The sequence below is a fragment of the Gymnoscopelus microlampas genome (genome assembly GCF_963454915.1).
Source record: "Gymnoscopelus microlampas genome assembly, chromosome: 1".
In the NCBI taxonomy this organism is placed as follows: Eukaryota; Metazoa; Chordata; class Actinopteri; order Myctophiformes; family Myctophidae; genus Gymnoscopelus; species Gymnoscopelus microlampas.
In genome coordinates, this window is record NC_139962.1 from 38,005,138 (window position 1) to 38,026,666 (window position 21,529).

Genomic DNA, 21,529 nt, shown 5'->3' on the forward strand with positions numbered 1-21,529 from the left:
CTTTGAGCTTACAAGACCTCCATTTGTGTCCTTTTTTTGCTTTAACAACCATAATTTACTTTTCTTTCCAAGCAAGGCTTCTTTTCTCGTTGAAGCACATGGTTGTTGTATCTGTGACAAATGGTAGCATTTTGTACCGTGTGTCATGAACTGCACACTTCTTACAAAGTGCAACATCATCACACAGCAAGAAATAAAATTACAGCCGAGTGTTCAGGGCGCATATCACACGGTCTCTAATTAATGACAATTAATGACAACTAGTCCCCGGTTTGATTCCCAGCCAGCAGGACCATTTGCTGCATATCACTCCCCTTCTCTCTCTTCATGATTCCCATCTTATACGTGTCAACTAAAGGCTCAGAAAAGCCCCCCCAAATAAAAAATAATACCACAGTGTATACCACTATATTGTGTGTGAGAGAGAGCGAGAGAGAGAGCGAGAGAGAGAGAGAGAGAGAGAGAGAGAGAGAGAGAGAGAGAGAGAGAGAGAGAGAAAGAGACTGTGCCACAACACTGTTGCATTGTAGTGTGTCCTTCGGAGGCGCTTTGTAGTATTGCAGTCAAGTATCATATGTCCTTCTGTTTCCTCCATCTCACGTTCTTTCTTTTTGTACTAAACTCATATCACTTTCTCACTCCTCTCATCTTTTTCCATACTTCTTCTTCTTCTCCGTCTCCCTCTCTGAGAGGGAGTGAAAATTATGCCTCCACCTCATGTTCTTAATGTGTCTAGAATGACCTCCATTGGCAGCCTGGCCAGGCAAAGCAGAGGGGCAGAGCCACTGATGACAAAAGCAGAGGTTCTGTGGTGGTGGGGTGGGATGGGGTTGAATGTGGTGGGAAACAGTGGAGCTATGGAGCACTTTATAGAGATGGGTTGCAGCTAGGACTGTTGGTGTTAAACCACAAGGCTTCTATCAGGCCTGCCACACACATCCCTCACTCACAGAAAGATGGTGTAAAACAGAAAGGAAAGACTAACAGCTCATTTATACTTCGTCATATCACTGTGGCGCTCGGCAAAATTGATGCATTTTCAACCAATAAAGTGTCGACGTTAGCCGTCAACACTTTTTTCAGTCATGCAGCAAAGCCTTAAGAGAACAAGAGAGACTGCAGCCGAAGTGTTGAAAAGGTGGTCAAACCCACTTTAATGCATATTCTATGGAGTTGTCCAAAAATCCAGGTCTACTGGGCTGATATACATGTGAAGCTACAGAGTATGACAGGGTTGGTCATCCCCTTCTCTCCCAGGCTCTTTATTCTGGGTGACCCTTCCACTTTACGAACTGTCTCTCCTTCCTTAGCTGAGTGGATTCAAACTGCCGTTATGTTAGGCAGGAGATTGGTGGTCAGGGCCTGGAAGGATCCAGTTGCACCGGTTCCTCACTGCTCACTGTTTGTTTGTTGGTTTGTATTGTGGGTTTGTTATGTCTTGTCTTGTAATGTCTATGGTATGTTTTGTTTTATTACAGTACGTCTGATACGTCGTGAAAGAAACATATTCTGTATAAAAAAGTGGAATAAAGTACAAATCATAAAAAAAGGAAAAGGTGGTCAACCCATTCTTAACATATCACAAGCTGCTGTATATTCTTTGCATTTTTCATCCTTTTTGTTTTACCTATATCCCTCACATTTTCTATTCTTCAAACATTTCTGCTTCTCTCACTCAACTCAACGAGTGCTATAAGGTTAGTGGTGATGTCAGCGTCTTTACTCACCCAGGTAAGCGCCGTGGTTCTTCAGCTCCTCAGGGAACTCCTGCGCGTAGGAGGACTTGGGAGGGATCACTTTCCCCTGGCGGGTCTCCTTCAACACTGCTCCATTCCAGTCATAGGCCCCCACAGCACCCACTAGAATCCCGTCCTGTAAATGAAGGTGCAGAATAGTCAACAATTTCTATTGGTCAGTGTAGCTGGAATAGAGCACCGTATACTCTACGCTGCATGTCCTCAAGCAATGATAGACCGATGATGAGTTAAGTTAACCTATACTTTGTCCTCTGCATTTGACCCATCCTAACTATTAGGAACAGTGGGCAGCCATTGAGCAGCACCCAGGGACCGTATCCTGCGCTAAAGGTCAGTGCCTTGCTCAAGGGCACTATCAGCAGGAGTATGTCTTTTACATGCATGTGTTTTTGGTGTGGGAGGAAAGGAAACCCACATGAACATGGACGGGACAAGGCAGGTTTGAACCTGGGACCTTCTCGGCTGTGAGGGAACTGTGCTAACCACTGATTGAGCCATGACAAAAATTGTGCATATACTATTCTTTGGGTATACATATGGGTATTTCGGGGCGTGGCCGAATCTGCCATTACTTTTTCGGGTGAAACAACACAGCTTTCACCATTGGAATTGCATTACGGAACGTACACGTTGTTACATTTTATGGGTTTATTTCGTCATAGCGCAACATATGGTGAAGTATTGTAGCGCAAGTCATTGCAACAACACCGATCTTGTGAAAAATGAAAACGGGACCGCCAAATATTCTAAACTTTCTGAGATTCTGCCAATAATCATATTCTTGAGAAACATCAGAGTTTTTGCTGGGCCAAACAAAGGCATCATTCAAGACGTTGATTCCCTTCCCCTATTCGCTCATACTAGGACATGACGTACTGTACTGTATGTGTAGGCAGAAGAATAACCAAAACCTTTTCTGTGAAAGGTGGGAGCACAGGGTGTGTGGCAGTCAATAAGGCAAATTATATGAAAGTATGAGTTAAAATGACCTCCATCAAAATCTAACTGTGTATTGATGATGATAGAGGTCATCTTTGTTAGATCGATTAAGTCAATGATCCACCTTCATGAATATTTTTTCTTGGTGGAACAATATACTTCAACAAGATGTTGCAATAACTAGACGTGTACTAATATAACAAATTTGACATCCTAGTTCTGCCAACAGTGGTTGAGCCAACAGTAAAGGGCATAAAATGACTCAAAAGACTGCTTACCCACATTCAATATATTTTCCTTCTCTCTCCTCCCAAACTGTATTTAAAAGTAATCAGATGATTTCAGTGGATCATAAATTAAGCAGCTATAGTTTGTCCCCAATTATGAAAGAACAAAATCTTTACACAATTGCTCAACAATGGAATGCAATTTACAGATAGCACTAAAATGGGCTCAGCCATTCAGAGGACTATCTTAAAAAGCCAATGAATTGTGATCTTTTCTTTCTTTTTCTTTTTTACAAACCATTATTCAACAAAAGAAAGACCCCGGAAAATGTACGGTAATTAATCAAACTGAGAGGAACTAAAAGAAGGCCTTCCTATTACTTCCAAGGTTGACTTTTGTTCAGAGTACCTTGAATCTATGACACTGTAATGATAGGGTTCTACTACTTAATTAGCTCGGTTTTCTGCCATATACACGCTATGCAGACAACACATTTTCCAAAGGTTAGGATATGTTGGGGCGCATTTACAATTCCATACTGAGAAATGGAATTGTCTGCTCACCAAACTCATGCTCTGTCAGTTTCTGATGTTAGCCTTTGTGGTTATCTGTTATGGTGAAAACGGTCGCTATGGCAATTGAATAAAATCAGCTAGATCTATCTCTTTTTTATGTAGGAACAACATCCTTCCATGATGTGCCCTGGCTTCACTGGGATGTCAAGTTTTCCTTATGATGGAAAAATCCAGATATGTGGTCAAGATATGTGTTGGCAGTGCACCCATGCTTGTCAGCTGAAATAATTTAGGCCCCAGAAGTAACATGAATAAGAATAGAGTGGAATAGGTATGCAGTGTATCTGCATACATTTGTATGCAGGATCCAATATCAGTGACAGGGAATGCACATTTAACATAACGTCAAAAGCAGCCATTAACTTATGCTGGCTATGCTATGTCAGTCGTACATTTTAGATAACAGGTAACTTATATTTACATACTACAGAATAACAGGAACAATATCAATTGCTTTTTTACGTATAATTATATGAAAATCGGAGAAATGAGAAGTTCTGAAAAGGCGGCTGTACATGTAGCAGAATGGTCATAACAGGAAGAAGATGCTAGTTGTTTATATTGTATTGACAGTAGGCTACACGGTACAATACTGACCTATAAATGCACATTGCGTCTAGCATTCGAAACCAGCTATATTTACAATGCAATGGAAGCCTTTCGACTGTACATAAAATTAAACATAATATGTATACGTATATATAGCGGTCAAGCAGCAGCAAGGTAATACTACTTGACATGGTAAATGTTGTGGCAGATTTGGCTGTTCGATCATTATTACAAAAATGTATATAACATATTTATTAAAATCGAACAAACTATAGGAATTCTGTTTTATTTTTGTTTTTCACATACAAAATTCCTATGTTTAAAATGATCTTGTTGCCCTGTCTCTAAGTAGCCTTGCGTGGCCAAACTATGAGGGCAATTTGTTTTTTGCGCTGGCAGGTCCCAGGCTAGTCTCTAAGGGCCATTTTCAACATTTATTGAAACTAAAGGGCACCAGCCTATTCTGGGACCACGCTGCATGCCTCACCCGGTTATGCAATACCCGTTGTGCCTGTTGTCAGCGTACTCGCTCTACCCGTTGCCAAAGTACTATTAACGTTAGATATTACAATCAATGGGTGCTTTAAACGGGCTCAAGCCTATTCGGGAATGATGCAAGTTGGGAAATACCCCACCCATTTATTTATTTAAGTTCTCAGACCCACTAATACAGCTACAAACTATCAACTAAATATGGAGATTTCATTTCTTGGAAACCTTTTATTTGTCCTCGCGTTATCAGACAGACAGACAGACAGACAGACAGACAGACAGACAGACAGACAGACAGACAGAGGTTTCTGTAATTTGAAGATAGAAGATACAGTAACTGAAGAAAATGAGTCAGAGAAAATGCCAAAATACTTGCGACGTCAGGATGTGTATGACATAAGCAGCATTCTAAATTGGCATGCTTTATGTTCAACAAAACCATCTGGGCTTTCAGGGCTGTTTTTCTCCTTTAAAGACCCAACATTCCTTCCAATAAGTTATCCTACTTTCAACACTCAGGTTACCTTTATTGAGCATAGTGCTATCCCTGGAATCCAGCCTTTTGGGCAAGAGAATTTCCAACCACTGTTGTCACCCAGCTGCAACTTATGCTATATATTTATGTATTGTCTGAAAGGGATATATTTATGATTCTCTAGGCTAGTACAGTTTTTTATGAATCAAAACTGTTGCATCTTCAAATGTCAACTTAGGTCCCAGATGGAGACAAAAAGAAGTTACCTATGAATAGGTAACCAACCACACCATGTATAGGGCACTGCAAAATCCTTAGTGTTAATTGAATACAAAATAAATGGATCCGTAAGGGTCCATATTCATGCTGTCAGAGTTAAATTAACAGTCAGGATCGAACCGTATGGACTTATCTCACTCCTCCAGCCTTAAAGCCAACACACCTGCTGCTATCTGCTCTCACATACAGCCAAAAACCTTTAAAAAGTAGAAGGGAAAACAGTCCTGTCTTCCGCAAAGGCTGCCTCAACCTTGTCTCAACCTTTCACTAATATGTCTCCCATAGGAATTAGTGGTGTCTTATTTCCCGTTCTTGTGTGGCTGAAGTGGAAAAAGGCATGTCTCTCCTGTCAGAGGCCTTTAAATCAGGATGACCTAAGCCTCAGGGGCCACCCAGCAGGGGGCTCAGAGGAGAGGATGGATAGCGATGAATGGAGGGTTGCAGGGAAGAGTAATGGAGCTGTGTGGCACAGAGACAGACAATAACCTGAGTTCTACTTAGTTGCGTGCAGGCGTTGTGTATCGAAAATATCCAATCTGCAAACTCCCGACGGGTGACAGCATTTGGAGCTTGTAGCACACATTGTGAGCGTGTAGATCTGCTATTTTCGGCACGTGACACGGCATGCAACCAAGTATAAATCAGACAAAAATGTGTGTTTCTGCGCAGTCAACATGAGGAGACTACCAGAAGTTTGACTTACCTCTACGATGTGTGAGGAGAAGCCAGCCTGAGACATCTGGAGGCCAAACGCTGTCCCATTCTTATTGGTCCCTAGGTAAACAAAAACATCAAATATGAGACTTTGCAGCACTGGAAAAACGTTCAACTCTTGGGATAATTGCTAGTAACAAGGTTTTCAAATTATTATTTTCACAATTGAGTAATGATTGATAAGCTTTTCGATTATTCAGATTATTCAGCAACTTATTTAGGCTATGACATAATGGCAAAATTAGGTAACTAAACGAAAAATAAATGCTCATCACACATTATCTTAACCCAAACAGATATTATAAAATTGCTTAATGTGGTTAGTAAAATGGTATTAACTTAATTAGTTTAATTTCTTCATCCACAGTGGCAGGTTATACAAATCAGTGTGCATTTAAGGTCATAGATCAAAATCAATTTCTTGTGAAACCTTCCAAACTGAAGATGCGTTCCCCGAGTGCATCCACAATGTCCTTCAAAGCCGACTCATCCGTTACATTAAAGAAGTGTTTGTCATCCGGGTCGCTGGCAATATACTTGATCTCATTGAGGAAGGCCTCAGGGTTGATTCCACGGCGGTTGTAGTACCCAAGAACCTATGGAGATTAGTTCACATTGTTTAGTTAGAGTGTAATCAAAACAAAAAATAGAAATAAAAAAACGACATAATAACTTTTACCCTGCTGTATCTTCAGTACTTTTCTTGCCCTGTAACTGTATCTTAACTGCTGTGCTGCCTTTGGTGACTACATTTCCTTCGCGGGATCAATAAAGGTCTTATCTCATCCTATCTTATCTTATCTTAACAATAACCATCTTGAAAATGTGCAGGTAAAAATGGATGGACATAATGGAGGGCATTGATAGTAGAGTCCCACAGCTCTCAATTGTTTATGGTCTTCATAAACAAAGGAATAGGATAGGACAAAGTCTCTATTGAAGGTAGATGTTTGTTGAAGACCCTAGCTTTTTTTTTTTTATCTCACCTGCTTATTACCTCTGCCACTAAGTAATGTTTTTGCTCCTGTCTGCCCGTCTATGTTTGTCTGTCTGCTTACAGGACATCTCAAGCAAGTACTGTAGCAGTTATGAATGGATTTGCACAAAACGTGGTGGAAATGTTGGTCATGGCCCAAAGAAGAACTGATTTACATTTAATGCTGGTTATTTGACCCCAAAACTAAGGCCATGACCATGATGATGAGCATGGTGTATCACAAAAATGAACATATTGCTTCTTAACAGATTGACATACTGTAACACCACAATACTATGACAAAAGCTTTATCATGGGCCCAGGAAGAACCGAAGGACTGGGAGGACTGGGAGAACCGGACCAGGCGGCCAGTAGCCAATTTCATTACAGGATTAGCAATTAGCTCCTGCTCAGTTACTCTTTTAAGGCCTGATTCATCTCAACTCTGATGCTACTGAGAGCCATAATCCAGGAGAAACATACTGTAGGTACTCACAGCAATGGCGTAACGGGTGATGCCTTCCTTCTCGCTGTCCTCGATTGCCTGTTGCAGGTCTGGACTGTCGTGTGACTCTCCATCCGTTATCACAATCATCACCTTCTTGGCACCTCGCCGACCACCTTGCTTGAACCCCTCTGAGCTGTGGCAGATGACAAGAATGACAAAGTAATTGGTTACAAGAAGTCAGATACTGTAAACTCCATTATGGAGGAGAACCGCTGCTGCAGATGTGCTGCATAGAATGCTGTACTGTGCAACATTAATGTAGATGTGTTGCATAGAATGCTGTACCGTGCAATATTAATGCCAAGAGCCGTGTTGGTCTCCTCTCCTCCTCGCTGGTCAATGCTGTGTGCTCTCTTCACTACTTCTTCTACTGATTTGTAATCACTAAGTTGGAACTCATGGACCACCTTTTCCCCATACTGAACGACCCCAACCTGAAGCATGAAAAATCAACACACAAATAATAATGTGTAATAATAATAATGCTAATAATAATAATAATATCCACATCGTAATATTATAAAGTATACAAAGTATAAGTTCCATGGTAAGTTTTAACTTACACAGTGTGAATAAATATTTTTTGAATAATCTCTGTTTAGTATTCAGCAGTAGATCTATTCCTTCTGAATGAAATTAAGACCTCCATCTTTACACACACCTGTATCTGACCTGGTCCAATGTAGAACTTCTGCAGAATGTTGATGAGAAAAGCCTGGACTTCATACCAAGGATAGATTGAGTTAGAACCATCCAGAACAATCATTATGTCCATGTAGGTCTCGCATCCTGGGGGAACATTTACAAGACATAACGAACAGGTCAATTGATCATCACATTCTTTACAAATAAAGTGTGAAAAGAGACATTCAGAAATGAGAACATAGAAAACTCCAATTATAATTCCATGAGTCTCTGTCAAGCAGGACTTAACTTAACCTTACTCTGAAAGGCTGGAGCAATGGTTCTGGAGAACTTAAAGCTGGCATTGACTCTGGAACAGATCCCAGTGCTGTAATATGAGCTGCCACACTCATACGACCATAGTGGCCCACAGGCCTGCAACATAAAACAAAGTATTTATACCAGATACACCATTCACCATATTTACATGGTGGCCATTCAACTCTTATGTCAAATGTCTGCCGTGTGAATATGGTCAGTGGCCAACAGTACTTGTACTGCATATACTGTACAGTATACAACTCTATATCTATGTATTCCCTAAATGTATAAGTTCATGGTCAAAAAGAACTTTCAAAGGATGTTAGTATACAGTATGAGGAATGGTGGAATAAAAATGTTTGGGTTTTATACAGCATAACTATTCCATTAAACCTGTCTGCTGATATTCACAAACTTAGGAAAGTGGATCATTATATTATGTTACAAGAACCTATGTCCACAGGTCTCACCACAAAGCTGTTGTCTTTGGGGTTGGATGTGAGAGTCATTCCCAGCCTCATCTTGTCCTTTCGCTCAGAGACATTGGTCAGAGATATCCTTCCTTGAGGAAAACATAGTCTTAGTGAAAAGGTGATGGAATTGCTGTAATTTCTGTGCTAAACTGGCAGAATTGCTGAAACATTTTTACGTATTATTATATAGTACACAGTAAAATCCTCTATGTTAATTTATCAATTTCAAACTAGAGTGTGTGAAAGCTGGTTACATTTGTACACTCTCAGAGTTAAATTAACTAAGGATTTTAGTGCGTATAGATATCTGGACACAATCAGCACACAATCAGCATCCTATCAGTATACATTCCAATGGAGAACAAATTTGGGGTTTGGGGTAAATGTCTCCACCTGGGACCCGGATTTGTTAAGTCTATTTAGCCAGCCAAAGGTATGTCTACATCCTTAAGATCTAACCACTTAGCTCACACAACTTGATGTGTCTATTTAACCAATACAACACATGTGCCCCGTATAATGGCACATGTGGTGCAATGTCTGGCAGAGCACATATGTGGAAATGTACACTGTGAAAAACAGCAGTAAAACGTGGAATGAAGGAATAGTATGGTTCCCAGATTTCTCCTTTACTATATGTCCCACAATGACACATGGCATAAAAACCTGCAAACATGTAAAACACACAGGCACGCACGCGCACACTCACATGTGCACGCGCACACACACACACACACATTTTTAAAAATTGCATACAGAGAGAAATACAGAGAGAAAAAGTATTAAGTGATACCATAATACCGTACCTAGGTTGAGCTTGGAGCAGCCATTGCCATTGCCACTCGTTCGTTTACTCAGTGGACATTTATAAATATCCCCTGTTTGGTGTGGGCCGTTCATTTCATAGGGAGCCCCAACTAATAGCCTGTGAAAAATAAAATCCAAAAGTCAATGTACTACAGTACACATGAAAAGATTTGAAATGGTTTCGTGCTTGGATTCGTGCGAGGCATGAGGCAGGCACGGGATAAAAAAGAAGAAAAAAGATTAGTTGTTTGGCAACGCCAGGGTTTTTATGTCCCCCAGAGCTTGGTGCCCCAGGCTGCCGCCCCCTGAGACCTGATGTCTGAGTAAGTGTATCTCAATCTGATAAACAAAGCATAGTGGGAATATGTCGCTGTATGTTGAACAATTAAATGTATAAAAGAAACGTATACATTGAGCTTCATACAGTTATACATACATGGCCCCTGCAGACCACGGCTAAACTAACCTGGGTTGTACGAGTGGAAAATCGATGTGGTGCTCACACACTCGAACACCCAACACACGCACGCACGCACATTCAGTCAGCAGGAACCTCGACTGGTACACATCTGTGTGACAGGCTAGCATTTAAGGTACTGACCATTTCATTTCCCACATGCAGACAGCTTTACCACAGGTCTCTCCTGACAGCTGAATGCTAGTCAAACTAAATATCCATGTCTCTGGATCATAGACCACCATAAGCTCACGAGGATACTTCTACAAAGCAGGCTGCTGGCATTCAGAGATTCTTTGGGAATGACGTTAACCTTGTGGGGAGATAGACCCACACTTGACTTCAGAATATGTCCTCTGAGGCAGGTCAGCGTGGTCTCATAAATGTCAGAAAGAGGTTTTCAGTGACTTAATGCAATGGAGAATATAAAATAGTCGTACGTGTTTTCCTCAGGACCAAGTGATGACTGATGAGATAAAGACCAAAGGGAGCTGTAAATCAGGAGGGTATTTCACAGATAAGGGCTCTTTGTAATTCCAAGTGAAATACAGGCCACTCTATGTCATGCCTAAAATACCATTACTGTACTTTCTGTGGGAAATATACGTTAGGGTTTGGGGCAATACCATGTGATGTTTTCCTTGGCATGACCATATATATTCTTAGAGAAAAAGATCCATAGTTTCTTGTAAACACTATTACTCACTGTCCTCACAAATAATACATTGTACAGTCACAAGGTTCTGCCATACATTGCCTTGAGATTTCAGCATAGCTCAGAAGCTGAAAACAAAAATACATACAGTAAAGTAGCATGTGGTAATGTCAGCTACTAAATTCCTCTATTTTTCTCTGTATGCACAATTTTCAGTGATGCCATCTGCAAGTCAAACTCATCAATAATGATGATTTTTAAATGAAATGGTGGATTGTATCTTAATTAATCATATGCCTACAACTGCTTCAACATAATAATAATAATGGCTCAGATTTATATAGTGCTTTTCTAAGTATCCAAAGTCGCCTTTCATGCAGGAAAGGAAGGAACCAACTTTTATAAGAAAAAACGAAAACAATAAAGACATAAGTGCTAGATTAAAATCGCTAAAATGTTAAGCATGGTTTGGGGAGACATTCTAACTGGTCATAGAGGTCACCTAGGAATAGAAGTATCTGTTTTCATCCAAGTGAAAACCAGAAGGATGGCAAGAGGCGTAGGAACAGCTGTCTCAGTTGTCCACGGGTATCCCTTAGGATAGACACTTGACACCACATTATAACAAAACCTCCGACCTCCCGCTAGGATTTCTGGGTCGACCTCAGACACCTTTAAGTTTCAAAACATGTCTAATTATTACTCCCTGTTCCATGTGGTAAGACTTGGTAGCGTTTACGTTTAATGGGGTGCAGTCGTGCACAGTACCTCTCTAATGTTCTGTTACCTTGACACTTGGCATCAACAGTCTGTGTTTTGAAAGTAATAAGTATACAGTATTACATTATGCAGGACACCTTTGTGTCGTGAGAAGTGGAAAAAAACCAACTGCTGCTTATAATTATATTATGCCAATCACGTTACATATTATTTAATAATCAATGAAGAACTTTTAAATGACCACAAATGCATTGCGCTGGTCCCTGTTAATTAATTAGCTTACTGTAAACAGTTATGGAGTATGGAAGTCCTGATGTCAATATGCAACACCTGGGTCATGAAGATCTTTATTCCATTCAAAGATCCCATAGACTTTTAAATCACGTAATATAAGAACTGTGTTCCAAAGACTTTGGTACTAATTTGGTAATTGTGGTAGGTCACTAGCTAGTAACTGACTTAAGTTATTTAATTCATCAAAGGATAACTACAGCTGAACTTTGAAATGCAATTGAGCTCATTCACACAAAATTTGAGCAAAAGCTCTTACGTTTTGATGTTGTCTTTCCTAATAAAATGATTAAGATTATACCAAATATTCACTGCGTGTATATAAATATATATAGGAAAAGTCGCACCAGACAGTTATTGTGGCTTTTACAACACTGACTGAAGCCAAGAAGAGAAGCTGTTAAAACAGTACAGTAAATCACTGCAAATCTATGAGTGACTCATATGCAAACAAGCTGTGATGGATGTGCTCCTCAAGCCAGCCGATTCAACTCTCACAGACTCTGGAAATCATTTTCACCTCAGAGCCATTAATATCAGGAGTATTACTTCAGTTATTGCTGTCCAGTCGCACCAGGAGAAGCTGTAGCTAAAGTTCAATTCAGGACACTACTACCTTGATGAATGGGAGCCATTGTTGCCTTTCACTTGGAGGTCTGCCTGAGAACGTCCAGTTCAGTTCAACAGAAGCTGTTCAAACAATTATGTTCCAGAACTCATTAGAGTCAAAAGCTAGTTATGGGGCATCAGCAGAGATGGTGATGACATTGTAAGAAATAACTTGACCTAAAATGTAATGACCGGACGGACAATTACTTCCATGATTACCAGAGAATACAGGATTTTTTTGTGTGTCCCAGTCCCAGTCCAAGCTGGCATTAATGTGGTAATGTTTTCCATATTTGGTAAGAGGAGATGTGTATACCGTGAAACCACATCCCTAGTCCCAAACAAAAGCCTGTGTCCACTCCTGCTTCAATAACACGCTTGTTCGCTTGCTCCTTACATTTCATAGATTGACAGGTTAGAGTATATGTTGCTGTGGAAATGTTATCCAGTTAACCAAAGACATTATTGTCTCCGCCATGGCGAGACAGTATGTTTTGCACCCTGTCCGTCCATCCTTCTGTCTATGAACAGCTAATCTCCTCCAGCACCCACACTCACTGCACACACACTCCCTGGATGCCAATTCCGAACCTCTGCCCCAAATCTTTCAAATTTTTCACATGGACCTGTTATAGCGCCACCAGGTGGCCGATTGTACCTGACCTGGCTGTGCTCCGAGGAGCACTTTTTCTAGTTTTACAATAAATTAGCCTCAGTAAAAAGTATTCCGTTAGAGTGCCAATTGCTAGTTTTAATGGTTGCAATGTTGGGACCCCCCCAACCCCACCCCCAACCCTGCTTCCTCTCAACTATCAGGTCTAGTAAACAATGCAAGCTCTGTGTCTTCAACGCCACCCAATATAAGCTCTCGCCACCTTACGAATTCTGTTCCTATTTAGCTATTACGATTTTACAGTGAACTCAATCCAGCACTTTTTTTCTCTGTTCTGTTTGGCATTAGAAACGCCACTGTCATTTACCCGCTAAACATGTCATTGTTGATTAGTTCATGATTAGTTCGGCCAACTATTTTCATTGGTTCTTGAATTACTTTGTTTTGAAAACACAGAGACAAAAATAAACCTAGGCATGAGTCCCTGGTTTTAAAATGCAGACTGTGATGGTGTAAATAGAGTGCATGCACGGTGCTGTACTGTATTTCTCTTATGGAAACTCTTTCAATGATTACTACCAATAAAGCATGACCATTTCCCTATATATATATAACTGGCACATATCACAGACCACACCAATGGCTCCGTTCCACATACTGTAAATGAGCTCTAAAGATTGGCTAGATCAGTTATGTTACTGTCTCTACAGTACACAGAAATATTTCTACACCCATAGGTGTCACAGCATCTCACTGTAATAATATTACGGTCAAGCCCTGTTTTAAATTGAATTCAATGGGCAGTGAGACAGACCTCCCAAGTGAAAAAAAAATGTATTTTTTTTGTGCTAAAGTATACTTTTAGCACAAAAAGTATGTTAATTGTCAATTTGAACTTTTGTCAAAGCATACTAACAGTGCATTTTTGGGCAAAATATATTTTAGCAAATATAATCAGAGTGTATTCAAAATATATTTCTACAAAGCACATTTAATGTCAACATGAATTAAGTTGTAATTTAGCACATTGTTCAAAGTGTACTAAACAAAAAATATATATTTAATTAAATAAAAATGTACTTTTCAAAAGTCTATTCATATACTGTTGAATTGTTGTTTAACTTAAGTACATTTAATGTTAAATATATTTTTAATTATTATATTTTAAGTGCTTTTAAAGTATATTCATAGCAAATTATCCTCAATATACACTTATTTTAAGATATACTATAATATGCTTATTAAAAGTATACTTTTCACAAAAACTATTTAAAATATGTTCAAGTATATATTTTTGTAAGTATGTTAATGCCTATTGTATTGAAATTTCACTCAAGTACTACTTCGTAAAAGTACACTTTTCATCAGTGCATTTATAGTATAAGGCTGGAAAAATATACTGAAAAAGCATTATACTTAATGTTTGCTTTAGTATACTTTATAAGTATACTATTTATGAATATGTTCCAGATGCTATTAGTAATATACTTCTTAACATTATGCTTCTAATATACCTGTTTTAAAGTGCATTCAAAACATATTTCTACAAAGCACATTAAATACTAACATAAATTAATTTGTAATTTAGCACACTTTTTTTAAGTTTACTAATGTGCTTTGTAAAAATATATTTTGAATGCACTTTAAAACAAGTATATTACAAGTATAATTTCAAGAAGTATATTACTCCTGGATGCTATTAGTAATATACCTCTTAACATTATACTTGTAATATACTTGTTTTAAAGTTCATTCAAAATATATTTTGACAAAGCACATTAGTAAACTTTAAAAAAATGTGCTTAGTTAGTATTTCATGTGCTTTGTAGAAGTATATATTGAATGCACTTTAAAACAAGTATATTACAAGTATAATGTTAAGAAGTATATTACTAATAGCATCCGGGAACATATTCATGATAGTATACTTAAAAAGTATACTAAAGCAAACTTTAAGTATAATGCTTTTTCGGTATATTTTTTCAGCCTTATATTATAAATGCACTGATGAAAAGTGTACTTTTAAGAAGTAGTACTTAAGTGAAACTTCAATAAAATAGACATTAACATACTTACAAAAATATATACTTGAACATATTTTAAATCGTTTTTGTGAAAAGTATACTTTTAATAAGTATATTATAGTATATCTTAAAATAAGTGCATATTGAGGATAATCTACTATAAATATACTGTAAAAGCACTTATACTATAATCATTCAAATATATTTAACATTAAATGTACTTAAGTTAAACAAAAAATAAACATTATATGAATACACTTTTGAAAAGCACATTTTTATTTAATTAAATATATATATACTTTAATTACAAATATACTTACAGTATCTATCTGAAGGACACTTTTGCTGATGTCATTAAAGTATACTATCATTACATTTATGGTGGCTAGAGGAAGTCCATTTCCCAGCATGCACTGAGGCGCAGTGCATGCTGGGAAATTTGTGTTATTGTTCTTATTTGTGTTATTATTTGAATATGGGAATGCGTAGTGCGGTTATGTTATGGGTTATTGAGTTTAGTGTTTTGTTGTGGTGCTATTTGGTGATTTATGGTATTTTATGTCATTTGTTAGTAAAACCATGAGTGTAAATGTCTGTTTGTTTGGTCAGTCTCTCTCCCCTTTTCACATCATTAAATATAGCGTGAGTGTGTTGTTGAAGGTTGTATCAATTGAGAGTTGTTATAGCTCTTACAGACAACTAAACCTCAAGCTTTCACGTTACATTGCTCTTCCATTCGTGTAGGGTTATTTAGAAAAAAATATTAAATTACATTTCACAGAAGAATATTGAATATACTCATTTGTACTTTTTTATAAAATTCAATTTAAATTATGTTGATTGGAAACATTTAAGTTGTACTTAATATACCAAAGGTTGCACTACAGATAAGCTAAAACATATCTTTAATATACTTTTATGTACTTTCTCCCCCACAAAAAATAGAATTTAATTAGAAATATACTTAGTATCTGAAGTACAGTTTTGCTGATGTCATTAAAGTGTACTATCATTCAATTTATAGTGTATTACCAATACATATCAAGTACTAAATAAATAAATATAGAGTACATAGCAATTATGCTTAAAATATACTTTCAATGTAATAATAGTATATTCTAAATTAACTAACTGTGTACATTTAGTTAAATTGAGTTGTAGTTGAAATACATTATTATTACATTGAAAGTATATTTTAGCACATTTGGATTGTAGTTTAAATACTTTATTATTACATTGATAGTATACTTGAAACTATTAAAAGTATACTTCACATTCATTTATTTTATACTCCAAGTATATTTGTAATACATTGATTGTATATTTTAAGCATAATTGCTATATACTCTATATATATTTATTTAGTACTTGATATGTATTTGTAATGCACTATAAATGTAATGATAGTATACTTCAGCAATTGTACTTAAGTTAAGTAAAGTTGTAATTAAATTGTGTTTTTTTGGGGGGGGAAAGTACATAAAAGTATATTAAAGATATGTTTTAGCATATCTTTAGTTCAACTTTTAATATACTAAGTACTACTTAAGTGGTTCCAAAATAACACAATTTAAATGTCATTTATCAAGTACAAAAAGAGTATATTAAGTATACTTCTGAAAAATATATTTAGTATATTATTTTTTCACTTGGGCTGGCCAGACAGCATAGAACATTTATTTTGTTTGGAGAGGAATGCTCCTCAAAAGCACAAGTTAAACAAAGGCAACAGCATCTAAGGCCAGCGGTTGGAGGACTTCACAGACTCCTACTGGTTCTTTGTGGCCTGAAACTCTTGACTGAGCTTAAGGAGTTAAAGGTCATGTCCCAGCTGAGGAGACCTGGTACATCTGTAGAAAAACAAACAGTGGCAATGGAAAGAAGGGGGTGTACAGTCATGGAATTCAAGTCAGGGTATTCCGTCAGGAATAATGTAGGTGGAAGCTTGTTGTCACTGGGGGTGTTGTGGCCTTTCCTTGGCTCCCCAAAGACCTGATCTGGCAGACTGTTTAGAACTCCATCATCTTGGAATGACACGAGACAATGACACATTCTAGACATCTCAACTTTTACCCAGCTGTGTAGCTCTACGGGAGTCATGGACAGAACCTTTCAACAGGCCTTGCAAAGATGTTTGAAGTTAGTTGATGTCTATACTCAAGAATGGTGTCAAAAGTGGTCACGGAAAAATGTCACCCTGTGAAAATTAATGGCAAAAGTGTGTTTGAGATGGAACACTCATTTTAATCGCCATTTCCCGACATATTAATTTCATAGGGTTGTCTTTTATAGCACAAAATGGCTTAATACAACTAAAATATTGTTTTTGAAAGACTTTGAAAGAAGTCTTTATTCGAGATTTACAATGCTGTCTCAACATCACAGACATACTAACTGCATGAATCCTGTAGTAAATGTCTAGTCCTCGCACACTGGGATAAAGTGCACATTACTTTCTAAGACCTGAGGCCGATTCTACAAATGCTTTCTACAAATCAGCAGTTGTCACTTTCAAGATTTTTCATAAATGTAAAAAAATAGAAGATGTACAAGCTGGCAGCACGGCACAAAGTGTTGTGCTGTGAGCTTGTAGCCTACTAGAAATTTGGGCCATTACGCAGCCCAAGAGTTCGACACCTATGTGCCACTGCCAATGTGACAGATATGGCCATATATGGTGATCTGTGTGTCTGTCAGTCCTTGTCCCTTTTATTCCCATGTATCGAGATCCCTGATGTCATAAGTGTATGCCAAATTGCCCATATATCACGAAAATCACGATTTTTGTGAGGCGGAATCACGATCCACGATCGTATCACAATGAATTTTTCATGTTGGTTTTTAGGATTGTTATTATTTTATTATGCTTATTAATAATATTCTAAGATTTGTGTATACATATATATATATATATATATATATATATATATATATATATATATATGTGGCGAGAGTATGTTTTTCCACCTGTCCGTCCGTCCGTCCGTGTGTGTGTCTTTGTCTGTGTACAGCTAATCTCCGGCACAGTTGGCTTGATCGCAGCTAAACTGTGCACACACACTCCCTGGATGCCAATTCAGAAGCTCTACCCCAAATTTTTCACATGGGCCTTTTATAGCGCCACCAGGAGGCCGATATGTGCAAAACACATTTTTTGACAGTACTCCTACAGATTTTGTCCGAAAATCCTGCAAATCGATACACAGTATCTCTATAGTCATTAAACGAAACGGGTCTTTCAGATTTTTCATATTCCATCCTGATTGGCTAAAATTGGCTTCCAAAGTTTGCAGGTGAACACAGCATGCGATTTCTGTGAAATTTTGCACGCACATTCCCACTAGGCGGAGGAAGAACTGCCACTTGAATTTTTTTCAATCAGCCTCAGCCATCAGGCGCTATAACAGGCCGATTCGTGTTTTTACAGTACCTATAACTGCACGATCTGTGTAAAACTTTGTATGCGCACTCTCTAGAGGCCAAGGTAAAACCTTTGCCCGGCATTTTTCACATCATGAACGCAGCGTCCGATTGCAGTGAAACTTTGCACGCATATTTGCACTACGTTGAGGAACAAATGCCACCCTTTTAACATTGCCCTATTATAGCGCCACCAAAAGGCAGATTTTTGCAACACTTTTCTTTTTTATATTACCAAACATCACGCAAACCGGTACACATTACACCAAATGGACCCTTATGGGTCCATTTGAGCTTGTAGGCCGGCTATTTTGAAATAGCCAATGTATGTGTTTTGGGCTAGTTTTCATAGACCTGATTGTTTGTTTCTCAAAACACCTGGCAACTCTCCCAAAACCTGGCTGTAGCATAATGTCACTCCCATGCCCCAAAAAACAGATCTACAAATGGACAACGCGTCACGTTGCGACGTGGCGATTACTTGTAGATCTGCACTTGTGCACAACACATCGCCGTACTATGGAGAATGATTGCGACGTGCAGATAGATTAACAGTAGCTCAGCTGATGCTGTGTGTTAGTGTGTGTGTGTGTGTGTGTGTGTGTGTGTGTGTGTGTGTGTGTGTGTGTGTGTGTGTGTGTGTGTGACACAGTGTTGTGAGCCTACGGCTGGAGTTTTCAGACAGGCAAAACCGGGGGTTGGGTTGGCGATACCTTGTAGATCTGCACCGTCGTACTACGGAGAATGATTGTGACGTGCAGATAGATTAACAGTAGAGGCGTCTAGCCTGTTTTGTCACAATGGCGCTAATGAAACACTAAACAGGATTATTTTTTCATGTCGACATTCAAGTACAACTATCAGAAGATGTAGCCCAGGTAAAGTCATGTGTTACTCTGCAAGTTTAACTCAAGTTTTCCACCTGTCCAAAGTCATTTCTGTTACAGACATAACCTTTTTTAATCACCCTATCCTTGTTGATATAATGTAATTTAGGTCAATGATATAACATTATGCAGTGATATAATAATAATATATGAATAGCAGGCAGTCATTGACTGCCAGTCAACTTCTGTGTTTTGGTACGATTGATGCACAACTACTCCCCCCGGGGGTCCCCGGATCCCCAGCGAATGCTTGCAGGGGTCCCTGGACCCAACGCTCTGCAGGGGTTAGAGTTGGGATATTCAAATAGCCAATGTATATAGGGTTAGAGTGCTCATATGACTTAAGTCGCTTCGTTTGGGCTTGTTTTCATAGACCTGGTTGCTTATTTCTCTCGCACAATCTGGCAACACTGGCGGCTCCGTCCGGATGTCTTGTACTGACGCACACTTAAAATAGCCGCTTTATAGACGGGTTTCCGCGCGACGTCATCACAGAGTAGAATGCGCAATCTGCACATGCCCGGGTAGAACGAACCGGAAGCGCCCTTCACTCTGTTGTTGTGTTCGGGATTTAGATAGACATAATGCTGCTATTATAGGCATAATAGGCACAATGCTGCTATTATATACAAACAGATCCAACTTCCGACAAATCATTTTTATTGAGTAAACAAGATTATACAAACTGCATAATTTAATCTACTTTCATTAAACCCGGTGAAGACCATTTTTTTATGAATGGACATTTGACCAGAGCTGCTGCGGGTAATGGCGCCCTCTATAGGCTCACTTTAGAAATTGCATGCAAATCCCTCTCTTGCGCGCGCACCATCCTCTCATGTTTACTAACAGGAAACCTGTCTATTCTGTTGTTTACAAAGTCCTTCTATGAGACTAACGTGGTTAATAATTTAGACCAATTGAAAGTACACTATCCAAAGGCAAGTACACTATCCAAAGGGGCAGGGCATTATAGATTTTTAGGGCGAAATGTGGTGGAAATTGGAGAGGTGGACTGGCAGAACATAGCATAACGTAGAAGACAAAAAAAAGGAAAGTCGGACGATAAGCCCCTTATAATAGATATCTGCTATTTTTGAATAGCCAACGCTAAAATCGAAAATGACACAGATGCTTTCCCGGTTGCAATGGGGTGAAGTCATCATCAAAGAATGCCGTTTAACCGTTTTAAAGTTCTACTGTGATCCTTTTGCTATCCACATACCAAGCTGAGGCTGTTGAATAATCATGCTAGAATGGCTGACAGGGCTGCTATTTGGCACATACGTTTGTGGGCAAAGTAAAAAACAGTTTTTAAATTCCCATAAAGGAGAAGTGATCTAATACACTATAAATAAAGTTTTGACATACCAAAATTAGATTACAATTAGAAGGAAAGAACATGAGTGGTTTAGGACAATGATGTGGGTAATTATCATGTTTTGTGTATTCTCAAAATATGTTTTTAGCATTCAGTACAAACGAAAATAGTTTCCGGACAATTTTCTAATTTTCAAGGAATGTAGTTTGTTCTTTTGACCATCAAGCCATGTTTTTGACCATCAAGCCACACACACACACACACACACACACACACACACACACACACACACACACACACACACACACACACACACACACACACACACACACACACACACACACACACACACACACACACACACACCAACATGTTGTGCAAAGCATTGTGAGCTTGTAGATCGGCTATTTTCAATGCGAGACACCAGCGTGCAAGTAAACTATAAATCAGGTGCAATTCACAATACTGTGACACTTGGTGAACATGCATTCCTCTGCAGGGGAGCTGTTTGACACTTAAAACACATTTTCAAAGAAAAAGAAAACATCAGTGCCCCTCGTCTCCTCACTCGCTGAATTCCTGGCAGACACAAACAGATTCATCTGGGGAGGAGAGACAGGAACCCTCACACACAGTAAGTTCAAGAACACCAAAATGATGCCTCCAATGGTGTTGCACAATGGCTGCTGTGTTAACGTGGTCTGCTTCCCATATATATAATAGGTATGGCTCTGCATTAGTATTTCACTGATTGACATCTGGGACGGTGGCGGGGGGGGGGGGGGGGGGCATGCTGGTCAGTAGAACAACAACAG

At 38.7% G+C, this 21,529-nt stretch overlaps 1 protein-coding gene across 2 annotated transcripts in view; it reads right to left on the bottom strand.

The window, feature by feature from the left end:
- itga11a (integrin, alpha 11a) overlaps positions 1-21,529 on the bottom strand; it is a 58,972-nt gene that overhangs the window by 24,832 nt on the left and 12,611 nt on the right. For both annotated transcript variants that reach the window (XM_084059367.1, XM_084059366.1), the window contains exons 3-11: positions 9,717-9,835; positions 8,908-8,999; positions 8,437-8,551; positions 8,154-8,281; positions 7,778-7,926; positions 7,481-7,625; positions 6,439-6,604; positions 5,998-6,068; positions 1,728-1,872 (exon numbers count right to left, since the gene is read on the bottom strand). In XM_084059367.1, the coding sequence (XP_083915493.1) occupies positions 1,728-1,872; positions 5,998-6,068; positions 6,439-6,604; positions 7,481-7,625; positions 7,778-7,926; positions 8,154-8,281; positions 8,437-8,551; positions 8,908-8,999; positions 9,717-9,835 (1,130 nt within the window). The remainder of the gene's footprint in view (positions 1-1,727; positions 1,873-5,997; positions 6,069-6,438; positions 6,605-7,480; positions 7,626-7,777; positions 7,927-8,153; positions 8,282-8,436; positions 8,552-8,907; positions 9,000-9,716; positions 9,836-21,529) is intronic.